Source organism: Littorina saxatilis, linkage group LG9 (assembly GCF_037325665.1).
Source record: "Littorina saxatilis isolate snail1 linkage group LG9, US_GU_Lsax_2.0, whole genome shotgun sequence".
Lineage (NCBI taxonomy): Eukaryota > Metazoa > Mollusca > Gastropoda > Littorinimorpha > Littorinidae > Littorina > Littorina saxatilis.
This window is the reverse complement of record NC_090253.1, coordinates 27,597,166-27,610,003: the sequence shown is the minus strand read 5'-3', so window position 1 is coordinate 27,610,003 and position 12,838 is coordinate 27,597,166. Positions and strand designations below refer to the sequence as shown.

Below are 12,838 nucleotides of genomic sequence, written 5' to 3'. Positions count from 1 at the left end.
CTTGACCTATTTTTGGATCTAAATTTAGATCAGGTAGATCACCACATCATGCACAAAAAGACACGTCACTAGCAAACTATGTCAGACATCATCATGAGTTTGTGTAAAACAAAATGGAGGCCGGAATCACTCAGTTGAATCGAACTCCGACCAAACACCACGTAATAACTAGGTTAATTTATGCACTCGCGTGAACAAGAAACTGTCGAGATTCACAGATGTCGTCGTTGGGTAGTTTTGGGTTTGTTTTACTACCATAGGAAGATTTTTGAACTGTAAATGCACTCAGCTGCAACAAAAACGCAAAACGAAGGTTGTGAGCTGCACTGTGCCTTTAACATTTCTTACATACTGCTCGACTAAAATCTTTTCAAAAATTGACTATATTCTATACAAGAAACACTTAACAAGGGTAAAAGGAGAAACAGAATCCGTTAGTCGCCTCTTACGACATGCTGGGAAGCATCGGGTAAATTCTTCCCCCTAACCCGCGGGGGACACTTGCTTACATCAATGCACTTCTTCTCACAGATACCACAAAACAGCAATAACACTTTTCAATACAAATCACTTTATTCAATTTATTTACCTTGGCTAAGAGCTTCCTTTTTAACAATGACTATGTACAAAATTCACTCAATCAAAATGTGACGGTTACTTGACAACCACATCCTCCGATTCTTACTTGACATATTTTCATAAAAATTTAAAAACAAGCAACACTTCATGACAGTCCATTCAGCAAGAAGGAATGATTTGATTAAGCAAGTTTGAAATCAGTAAAAATGACACACCCTTACCGCACACTGAAAAACCCAAATGCAGGTTATTATCTGCGTATTTTTAATTGTAAGGTAAGATAACTCTGTTGTAAACATCTCAATAAAATGATTACAAGAAACAGAAAACAAGCACAATACACAAAAACACAAAAAAACATTAAAAAAAACCCACTGTAATTCTACAATAAGTACAAAAAAAGTGTCCTTAACACAAAAATCCCAATAAACTCCGAACAGTCATTTCAACACAAAACAAAATTGAAAACAGTGGCTCATACGACCTTTACTAGGCAGACACTCATTTAGCCAAAAGTGCCGTTAAACCAAACGGGGCCGAAATTAAAAACATCGGGCATCCCGAGATGCAATGTGCTGCTCCCGTTGACGGCCTTGCTCCATTGGAATGGCGGCAGTGGGTCAAAGGTTGGTCCGCTGATTGCCATAAAGGTCAAGGTATCCATGGCAATGTTTAACGATGTCAACTGCAATAGATCATACACGCATAAAGCTAAAATATGAGAAGTGCGTTTCATGACGCGCGATCTTGCAGGTGTGTGTTTGTTTGTTTAACGCCCAGCCGACCACGAAGAGCCATAATTATCAGGGCGGTGCTGCTTTGACATTTAACGTGCGCCACACACCACAGGCTTCATGTCTCACCCAGTCACATTATTCTGACACCGGACCAACCAGGTCAGACGCCAGGCGGAGCAGCTGATCTTGCAGGTGCTGTACAGCGGAACCCCCCTTTGAAGACTTCACCATTTTTAGACCTTCTTGTTTGTTTGTTCATGGGCTGAAACTCCCACGGCTTTTACGTGTATGACCGTTTTTTACCCCGCCATTTAGGCAGCCATACGTCGCTTTCGGAGGAAGCATGCTGGGTATTTTCGTGTTTCTATAACCCACCGAACTCTGACATGGATTACAGGATCTTTTTCGTGCGCACTTGGTCTTGTGCTTGCGTGTACACACGGGGGGTGTTCGGACACCGAGGAGAGTCTGCACACAAAGATGACTCTGAGAAATAAATCTCTCGCCGAACGTGGGGACGAACTCACGCTGACAGCGGCCAACTGGATACAAATCCAGTGCGCTACCGACTGAGCTACATCCCCGCCCTAAGACCTTCTACTTTTCAAGACCATACATTTTAAAGGCTGCCATACACGTAGCGTTCATTAATTAATTAATATTGTTTACATGTGCCAATAATGTTATAAAACTGTACCCAAGGGGATATAATAACGATTGGCTGTAGCTTTCGAACACAGAAAAAAATATTTCAGTATTGCAAAGTGCTGTTGATAGTGTCGAATGTAAACTGAACAGTCTCAAACGCCATCTTTGGTTCACGAAACGTCACTTCGTGACGTCAACGGTCTAAAAATAGCCCAAGTCCTGGAGAACTGTTGCTAAACAATGCAATAAAGAATTAATTATTTCTCGTAATTGGTAAGGACTTCAAACCTAAAACTTTGCAGGAAGCTTAATTTATACATCCCTGCAACGATGGGAAAAGCCCTGGAAGTAATTAAACTAAATAAATAGGACTATGTCAGCCTTTAAGATTTCCTGTTCACTTGTCAGACTAAGGGAGGCAATCCATTCATAATTTAGACTTCGGTCTCTTCCCATTACGAAGGAACACAACAATAAATATATATTTGCTAGTACATGTATATTTTGCTCACTGTTAACCCTTTCATTGGTGCAATTCTGTAACACATGTTACATAGCCACTGGTGAACTAACAGAGAGAAAAATAAAGGTTTTCGCATCCATGGGAGGTAATCGGAACCGACCAAACAGACTGAGCCAGTAGCGCGTCATATGTCGTGACAACCAGATGACAGTATACGTAAAGTAGCGCGACAACCAGCCTAAGGGTTAAGAAAGAGGTATGTTGCATTAACCAGGCGTGTTTTCTCTCACACTCTTGTTTGTTTTGTTTAATTCTTCTGTTGCACTGATTATTTTCCTTAGTGCTTAATTCAGCTTGTTCCCCCCTTTGAATTCTTTATAATTGGTTCCATTTTTGTGTACGGTACATAATTATATATTTTTTTTGGTAAAAAGGGGAGGGAGAGGTTGCCTGACCTTCATATCAATGCCTCCCTCCAGACGAAAGCCAAGCTGAGGAAAGGGGTACGTGCCGGAGACAGGATTGAGGTCGTTGCGAGCTGAAATGGCATTGGTAGCGCTGTAAGGGGGGGTGCAGTTACACTTGGACAAAGGGTCGTGCTGGTAGTCGTTGTACCTGAAACAAGTGAAGAAACAGTCTGTAAAATGCAACACAGATACACTTGGACAGGGGGTCGTGCTGGTAGTTGTTGTACCTGAAACAAGTGAAGAAACAGTCTGTAAAATGCAACACAGATACACTTGGACAAAGGGTCGTGCTGGTAGTTGTACCTGAAACAAGTGAAGAAACAGTCTAAAATGCAACACAGATACACTTGGACAGGGGGTCGTGCTGGTAGTTGTTGTACCTGAAACAGTCTGTAAAATGCAACACAGATACACTTGGACAGAGGGTCGTGCTGGTAGTCCTTGTACCTGAAACAAGTGAAGAAACTGTCTGTAAAATGCAACACAGATACACTTGGACAGAGGGTCGTGCTGGTAGTCATTGTACCTGAAACAAGTGAAGAAACTGTCTGTAAAATGCAACACAGATACACTTGGACAGAGGGTCGTGCTGGTAGTCATTGTACCTGAAACAAGTGAAGAAACAGTCTAAAATGCAACACAGATACACTTGGACAGAGGGTCGTGCTGGTAGTCATTGTACCTGAAACAAGTGAAGAAACAGTCTAAAATGCAACACAGATACACTTGGACAAAGGGTCGTGCTGGTAGTCATTGTACCTGAAACAAGGGAAGAAACTGTCTGTAAAATGCAACACAGATACACTTGGACAGAGGGTCGTGCTGGTAATTATTGTACCTGAAACAAGTAAAGAAACTGTCTGTAAAATGCAACACAGATACACTTGGACAAAGGGTCGTGCTGGTAGTCATTGTACCTGAAACAAGTAAAGAAACTGTCTGTAAACTGCAACACAGATACACTTGGACAAAGGGTCGTGCTGGTAGTCATTGTACCTGAGAAACAAGTGAAGAAACTGTCTGTAAAATGCAATTCAGATACACTTGGACAGAGGGTCGTGCTGGTAGTCGTTATACCTGAAACAAGTGAAGAAACTGTCTTGTAAAATGCAACACAGATACACTTGGACAGAGGGTTGTGCTGGTAGTCATTGTACTTAAAACAAGTGAAGAAACTATCTGTAAAATGCAACACAGATACACTTGGACAGAGGGTCGTACTGGTAGTCGTTGTACCTGAGAAACAAGTGAAGAAACTGTCTGTAAAATGCAACACAGATACACTTGGACAGAGGGTCGTGCTGGTAGTCATTGTACCTGAAACAAGTGAAGAAACTGTCTTGTAAAATGCAACACAGATACACTTGGACAGAGGGTCGTGCTGGTAGTCATTGTACCTGAAACAAGTAAAGAAACAGTCTGTAAAATGCAACACAGATACACTTGGACAAAGGGTCGTGCTGGTAGTCATTGTACCTAAAACAAGTAAAGAAACAGTCTGTAAAATGCAACACAGATACACTTGGACAGAGGGTCGTGCTGGTAGTTGTTGTACCTGAAACAAGTGAAGAAACTGTCTGTAAACTGCAACACAGATACACTTGGACAGAGTATCGTGCTGGTAGTCGTTGTACCTGAAACAAGTGAAGAAACTGTCTTGTAAAATGCAACACAGATACACTTGGACAGAGGGTCGTGCTGGTAGTCATTGTACCTGAAACAAGTGAAGAAACTATCTGTAAAATGCAACACAGATACACTTGGACAGAGGGTCGTGCTGGTAGTCGTTGTACCTGAAACAAGTAAAGAAACTGTCTGTAAAATGCAACACAGATACAACCAATTAAAGTAACGTTTTGTGGGGATGCAGGTATCAGTCCAAAAGTCTGTTAGAAAGCTAAAAGTAGAACAGGTTGAAAGGATATGTTTGGCCCAAAACACTGGTACAATATTGTGGGGCAAGTCAGGTGATCCCCCTGTTATACTGAAAGTCTTCTGGTTTTTAGGCTTTTGAAAAAATTAATGTGCCTTTTCTCTCATAAGTTGGGCAAAGAAGAGAAGAGATTCCGCCTTCAGCGAGTCCTGTAAAGGATCAGCATTAATCTTGAGACTTGTTGAAACATTGGGCGGGGATGTAGCTCAGTCGGTAGCGCGCTGGATTTGTATCCAGTTGGCCGCTGTCAGCGTGAGTTCGTCCCCACGTTCGGCGAGAGATTAATTTCTCAGAGTCAACTTTGTGTGCAGACTCTCCTCGGTGTCCGAACACCCCCGTGTGTACACGCAAGCACAAGACCAAGTGCGCACGAAAAAGATCCTGTAATCCATGTCAGAGTTCGGTGGGTTATAGAAACACGAAAATACCCAGCATGCTTCCTCCGAAAACGGTGTATGGCTGCCTAAATGGCGGGGTAAAAAACGGTCATACACGTAAAATTCCACTCGTGCAAAAAACACGAGTGTACGTGGGAGTTTCAGCCCACGAACGCAGAAGAAGAAGAAGAAGAAGAAGTTTAAACATTAACAAATTTTCCGTTAGTTTCCTCTAGTTTCAAGAGAATGGTTCCAAAACTGATTTTACACTAGTTACTTCAAATCTAAGTACTCAAAAATATGTGTATCAGTTTCCAAGTCCAACACTTCCTTTTTGTTTGCTGCTTACCAGACAACACCACTTTATCTGTGACCCCTATGACCCCTTATATTAGAAGCATGAAAATGAACAAAAGCATGCCGACTGTGCTTAAACAAGAAGAGCAAACGCTCGATCGAGTCACTTTCGCAGTTCTGAATATTATATGAGGCATCAGATGGACAGGAAGAAATTGCTATTCACAACACAATGAGTCACGTTCACATAAAATTTGAGCCCGGTCACTTTTATAGTTTCCGAGAAAAGCCCAACGTTAAGTTGTGTGTTGCCGAACAGAAAAGGCTAGTTATCTCCCTTGTTTTTCTGATAACGTTCGTAAAAGGCTACAGATGTAAATACTTTGATGTAAAGAATAATCCTACAAAGTTTCAATCACATCCGATGAACTTTGTCAAAGATATAAAATGTCTAATTTTTCCTTTGACGCTGACCTGTGACCTTGAAAAAGGTCAAAGGTCAACGAAACCATCGTTAAAGTGTAGAGGTCATTGGAGGTCACGACTAAACAAAATATGAGCCCGATCGCTTTGATAGTTTCCGAGAAAAGTCCAACGTTAAGGTGGTGTCTACGGACGGCCGGACAGACTAACACTGACCGATTACATAGAGTCACTTTTTCTCAAGTGACTCAAAAATGAGAGAAAAAGAGAAAACATGTGATAAAGAAGAAAAATGACAATGACTGATCCACATCTCACCTCATTAGTCTGGTCAAGCTGTCGATGTCCGTCACTTTTGATTGATCGCGTTCGAATATCTTGGCCCTTGGGCAGTTGTCGTGGCTGAAGTAGTCGCCATACTTTGCAACCATATCTGGGAGGCCGCTGGCTTTAAAAATATCTGGATAATACCTGCACAATATCCATAAAAAAAAACTTCAACGGAACTATTGGTTAATTTTGTTAGTTATTAGGCCATTATCCATGATGAGACAATAGAGGAAGGAAGCCAACTAAGATTGCCAAAACAAAACAAACAAAAGAAAACAAATAAAACACACACACACACACACACACACACACACACACACACACACAAACACACAAACACACACACACACACAATATCTATAACTGATCAAATGAACCTCAAATAATCAGCTAAAAACTGCCAGAGCTCAAGTCAAAAGCCTTCCCTTACCTTACCCTCTACCCCCACCCACCCCCACCCCTTTTACCCCAATCTCCCCTCGTAAAAAAACCCAACCAATACCACTAACAACAACAAAACTACATGTACACAGACAGGTGAACACCTGAGGGGCAACAGACACATGCATTCACACGCACACTCACACACACACACACACACACACACACACACACACACACACACACACACACACACACACACACACACACTAACACAAATACTCACAAATGATCCCCTTGACAAAAAGTATGCCAAAGTTTAAAAAAAAGTGACATGTGTCTCTCGTTTCTCAAGAAAGAAACTAAAACAAGAAAGACAAAAAGACAGGAAGAATACAATTAAATCAAGGAAGAAAGAAAGAAAAATTAAAAGAAAAAGAGAAAAGAAAGACATCATGGAGATCATGAATCATAGATCAATCCGAAGTCAAAAGCAGCCTGTCTCAGCCTGACTTACGGTATATTGTAACTTGACCAGTAGGATGTCTCCAGTAACTGCTTGGTTTTGTCCTCACTGTGAATTTTGCCCCTGAAAACACGATAGATCTAAACATCACATCCCCAGAAGACCGAGAACTAGAGAACTACGGCTGGCTGTATGGCGAGGTGCCGGATTACAAACTGTCATGCATGTGACTTTCCCATCTGGCTAAGTCTCGTTTACTGAACCAAGTGGCCTCGTGAATGTTAAATCTGGGTATGCTCAACGTATACTGCCGTCGCGATATAACCTTCGTGGTTGAAAACGACGTTAAACACCAAATAAAGAAAGAAAACGTATACTGTTTTGTACACAAGGCAAAAGCACTAACCACACATACATGCTCTGACAAAAACATCCTGCACTGTGACACACACACACACACACACACACACACACACACACACACACACACACACACACACACACACACACACACACATGCTCGCACTCACTCACACACAAACACACACACACACACACACACACACTCGCTCACACACACGCATGCACGCACACACAATACAATACTGCATGTATTGTACACAAGGCAAAAGCACTAACCACACATACATGCTCCGACAAAAACATTCTGCACACACACACACACACACACACATGCTCGCACTCACTCACACACACACGCTCACACACACGCATGCCCGCACGCACACACACACACCAAAACTAGACCTATTACACAAACACTCACGGAATCTGCTCCAGCACGGTGAGAAAACCAGGCAATACCTGACGGAAGAACGGGTCGTACTGCTTCAGGTCGATCACCATCCACTGGTTGTTGTAGCTGTCGACAATCACACAAAAATCATCAAAGTGACACATTTGTCAAAATACATGAAATTTTCATTGGAAGTCTAGGAACAGGGGCTATGTAAGAAATATTAAGAAATAGAAGGAGAAGTAATCAGTCACAGAAACGTGGATTACCTCGCTTGTGTCTTCCGAGCGAGCTTCTGGACAATATGTCAGATAAGTTTATTTTCAGTACTATAAATGTTTGTCTGTCTGTCCACTTAAAAGACTGCTGGGTCGAAGGTCAGTGAACGTAAAATTTAGTTTGTTATAAATATTACATTCCAATAACATACCTTTCTTGTTTTTTGACACAGACAAATGGGTCGTATTATCGAGGGAGCAGTACAATAGAGGGGTCGTTAGGGGAGGTACCACTGTACTAAAGCAGCTCATCCATCACATAATTCTGCAATGTGTTTTCTGTTCGCTGTTTCAGCAATAAGATGCATGTGTCTGTCTTTCATCCGTCCATTATGGGCAGACACAGGCCACTTTTAGACGAAATGCAAGATTTAAGGAACATGGAACTTTTTCACTTTCAGTTCAGTCCAACACTTACGTGCCGCTGTTGTATCTGGAGAATGTGTTACTCCAGTCGGAACCGTGTTCCGCTAGTCGGTTGGCTACGGTGATCCTTACAGACTCCAGCACAGACTCTGGACGAATCAGTTTGTAGAGCGCATCGTTCAGTACAGGGTTTGTCGTCTCTGTCACCACCTGTCAGTGAGACATGTGAACAGAGATTTGTTAGTTTTGTTTGTTAGATTTGTTACCGCGCTGACAGGTCTCAAAAACAACAAGAAGAACAACACTCGTAAGGCCTAAAAAAAAAATAGGTGTGGTTACGGTAACCCAACCTACCCTATTTTTAGGGGCCGATCCTATAACTTTTTATTACATTAGTCAAAAAAAAACAAAAAAAACGAGTGCAAAAAACGCAATGAAAGCGAAAGCGCCCGTGTCGCACACTTATTTCCCCGTCAAGTAGGTTTAATTTGTACACATTAGAAAAAAAAGTTAAAAAAAAAAAAAGTGATTGCCTACCTACCTACCCTATTTTTTTGGGCTATGTTACCGTAACCACACCTATTTTTTTTTTTGGCCTAATGTTATCTACGAATGGATATGAATGATACCGCCATGCCGTCCACTGAATAACTGTGTGCTTTTATGTGTGCATGTGTATGTGTGTCTCTGTGTGCATGCATACATGTTGGCTTTTGTGAGTGAGTGTACTTTCAGCCTTTTGACCCGGATCATAGTTTGTGTAAGAGCCCAAAACTGGGTAAACACGCAGCTGTAAAGCCCAAGTTTTATCCTATAAAAGTCACAACTATGTATAGCAACATATGCCCCCCCCTCCCCATTCACTAAAAGACCTTACATTTAAAAAAAGAAAAGAAAAAAAAAAGAGTATCATTTGGTCAGAAGTTAAGTACAGTGGCACCTGTGATGAAAGGACACCCTTGGGGCCAGCTAAACGTGTCCCTACATTGCAGGTGGCCTGTCATGACAGGTATATTTTGGTAGAGATAATAGACAAAGGGACCCCAGAATGTGTCCTTTTAAGGGAGGTGTCCTCTCATCAGAGGGGCCCCACATCGCAGGTATCACTGTACACGTATTTATTTTTTAAAGTACATTCTGCAATCAGACTACATGTACCGTACAGGTAAATATGGTTGAGCTTGATTAGGATCAGGATGAGGATGTGTACCATGTATTTTTTTTGGGGGGGGAAACATGAAATATCTTCAGATAAGAAAGTTTCAATTACATTTTCATCCCCCATCACAATCCATTCTTACACAAAAATAAACAATGACAAAAAAGCAACCTGTCAACTTCTCTTGAATAAACTGATTCCCTACTACCTCTATACTAAGGCGTCCGCCCCGTGATCGGGAGGTCGTGGGTTCGAACCCCGGCCGGGTCATACCTAAGACTTTAAAATTGGCAATCTAGTGGCTGCTCCGCCTGGCGTCTGGCATTATGGGGTTAGTGCTAGGACTGGTTGGTCCGGTGTCAGAATAATGTGACTGGGTGAGACATGAAGCCTGTGCGTGGCGCACGTTATATGTCAAAGCAGCACCGCCCTGATATGGCTCTTCGTGGTCGGCTGGGCGTTAAGCAAACAAACAAACAAAAACCTCTATACTACAGATCTGCTTTTGTATTTATTTTATTTATTTATTCATTTATTCCCACACTCACCATGTTTGAGGACAAGACATAGAAATCGTCAATGGAGATAATAACGCCAGGGTAGGAGGAGAAGGTGAGGGTGTGGCCCAGCACAGGCTCTGCAACACACAGTGGGCAAGGTGTCAAAAAAACATGGACCTGGCTTTGGCACTCACCAGGGATGAGGCGAGGACGTAAAAATCGTCGGTTGACACCAAGGTGCCTGGGTAGCCCGACAACGTCATGCTGGAACCAATTGCTGGGGCTACAACAAATGGGTAACAACCAAAGGAAGATAAACACTAGATCTCGACAAGAAAAATAAATTATCAATACACAAAGAAAGAAAAACAAAGAAAAACACACACACACTGTCACACACACACGCAGGCACTCATGTATGCACACACACACACACACACGCACACGCACAAACACACACACACACACACACACACGCACAAACACACACACACACACAAACACACACACTAACCAAGCAACCAACAAGCAAATGAAAGAATTCACAAATATACTTTTGATCAGACACACTGTGACTGCCTTAGTTTGCTGCAGCATGTGAAACAAGGAACATGGTCGACAGTGTTTAATTTTTGACAAAGTGAAAGAACACCCATGGGACCAGCCAAATATCCCTACACTGCAGGTGTCCTTTCATGTCCAATTTGTTTTTAGTATTTTTACTATCCAACTGCTAAAATATTCAGATTGCTCCCGCCAAGCAGAAAGCTAGCAGCAACAAGAGCCGCATTACTGACCCAGGTGTTTGCGTTTCAAGGTGTTATCAGACATCTGCACTTCTTACAGAATAGCCGAGACGTGTTACATGATGCCACAGCAGTGACATGGGGGTGGGACATGGATACCAGTTTGGAATCATCCCATAAAATGTTGACTTGTGTCCATCCCGGCCCAGATCCGAACCTGTAACGCAAGGACCACAAGTCCAGTGCTGTACCAACTAGGCCACCAGAAGCAGTTCTATCAGTCGGATTCACCACAGACAGACAGACAGACAGACTCACCGGAAGCTGTGGGTACTTTATGGAGATAAAAGTCGTAGCGTTTCAGGATTCTCAGCATGGTGTTGTAAGAGGACCAGGTGTCATGCGCCATCAAGACGTCCTTGACCCCATCTTGACCTTGAAGGACCTTGATCAGCACGGAACAATGATCAGAATCTTGTTGTGTGGAATTCCGACCGTACAGCGAAGTCCATACATCTTCCAGATCGTCCATGTGTGTGAGCAAACTAAAACATGAGCAAACTGAAACATGAGCAAACTGAAACATAAGTATGCTGAAACATGAGCAAACTGAAACATGAGCAAACTGAAACATGAGCATGCTGAAACATGAGCAAACTGAAACATGAGCAAACTGAAACATAAGTATGCTGAAACATGAGCAAACTGAAACATGAGCAAACTGAAACATGAGCAAACTGAAACATGAGCATGCTGAAACATGAGCATGCTGAAACATGAGCAAACTGAAACATAAGTATGCTGAAACATGAGCAAACTGAAACATGAGCAAACTGAAACATGAGCATGCTGAAACATGAGCAAACTGAAACATGAGCAAACTGAAACATGAGCATGCTGAAACATGAGCAATCTGAAACATGAGCAAACTAAAACATGAGCAAACTGAAACATGAGCAAACTGAAACGTCATGAGCAAACTGAAACATAAGTATGCTGAAACATGAGCAAACTGAAACATGAGCATGCTGAAACATGAGCAAACTGAAACATGAGCAAACTGAAACATAAGTATGCTGAAACATGAGCAAACTGAAACATGAGCAAACTGAAACATGAGCATGCTGAAACATGAGCAAACTGAAACATGAGCAAACTGAAACATAAGTATGCTGAAACATGAGCAAACTGAAACATGAGCAAACTGAAACATGAGCATGCTGAAACATGAGCAAACTGAAACATGAGCAAACTGAAACATAAGTATGCTGAAACATGAGCAAACTGAAACATGAGCAAACTGAAACATGAGCATGCTGAAACATGAGCAAACTGAAACATGAGCAAACTGAAACATGAGCAAACTGCAACATGAGCAAACTGAAACATAAGCATGCTGAGTGTTGAGCATGCAGTTGTACCGTACCTCTATTTTCAGACCTAAACAAAATTATAAAAATGTAGGTCTTAAACGGAGAGGGAGCCTTAACATGGAGATGCATAATTTACTGTCAGGAAAAAGTCTGAATTTGTTTGGTCTAAATGTAGGGGTTTTAAAATGGAGGATCTGTAAAAAAAGGACCGGCACGGTTGGCCTAGTGGTAAGGCGTCCGCCCCGTTATCGGGAGGTCGTGGGTTCGAACCCAGGCCGGGTCATACCTAAGACTTAAAAATTGGCAATCTAGTGGCTGCTCCGCCTGGCGTCTGGCATTATGGGGTTAGTGCTAGGACTGGTTGGTCCGGTGTCAGAATAATGTGACTGGGTGAGACATGAAGCCTGTGCTGCGACTTCTGTCTTGTGTGTGGCGCACGTTATGTCAAAGCAGCACCGCCCTGACTGATATGGCCCTTCGTGGTCGGCTGGGCGTCAAGCAAACAAACAAACAAACAAACAAACAAACAAAATCTGTAAAAAGAAAGGTGAGGTCTAA

At 42.3% G+C, this 12,838-nt stretch overlaps 1 protein-coding gene across 5 annotated transcripts in view; it reads right to left on the bottom strand.

Annotated features, from left to right (window-relative positions):
• Positions 1-548: 548 nt before the first annotated feature.
• LOC138975760 (putative phospholipase B-like 2) overlaps positions 549-12,838 on the bottom strand; it is a 30,591-nt gene continuing 18,301 nt past the window's right edge. For 3 of the 5 annotated variants that reach the window (XM_070348507.1, XM_070348508.1, XM_070348506.1), the window contains exons 5-12: positions 11,226-11,452; positions 10,210-10,298; positions 8,555-8,712; positions 7,889-7,984; positions 7,153-7,224; positions 6,243-6,395; positions 2,883-3,042; positions 549-1,264 (exon numbers count right to left, since the gene is read on the bottom strand). In XM_070348507.1, coding sequence (XP_070204608.1) covers positions 1,085-1,264; positions 2,883-3,042; positions 6,243-6,395; positions 7,153-7,224; positions 7,889-7,984; positions 8,555-8,712; positions 10,210-10,298; positions 11,226-11,452 — 1,135 coding nt within the window. In that variant the 3' untranslated portion in view covers positions 549-1,084. Of the gene's footprint in view, positions 1,265-2,882; positions 3,043-4,583; positions 4,688-6,242; positions 6,396-7,152; positions 7,225-7,888; positions 7,985-8,554; positions 8,713-10,209; positions 10,299-10,355; positions 10,445-11,225; positions 11,453-12,838 lie in introns of those variants that run through there. The other 2 variants (XM_070348509.1, XM_070348510.1) reach the window with 2 other exon arrangements.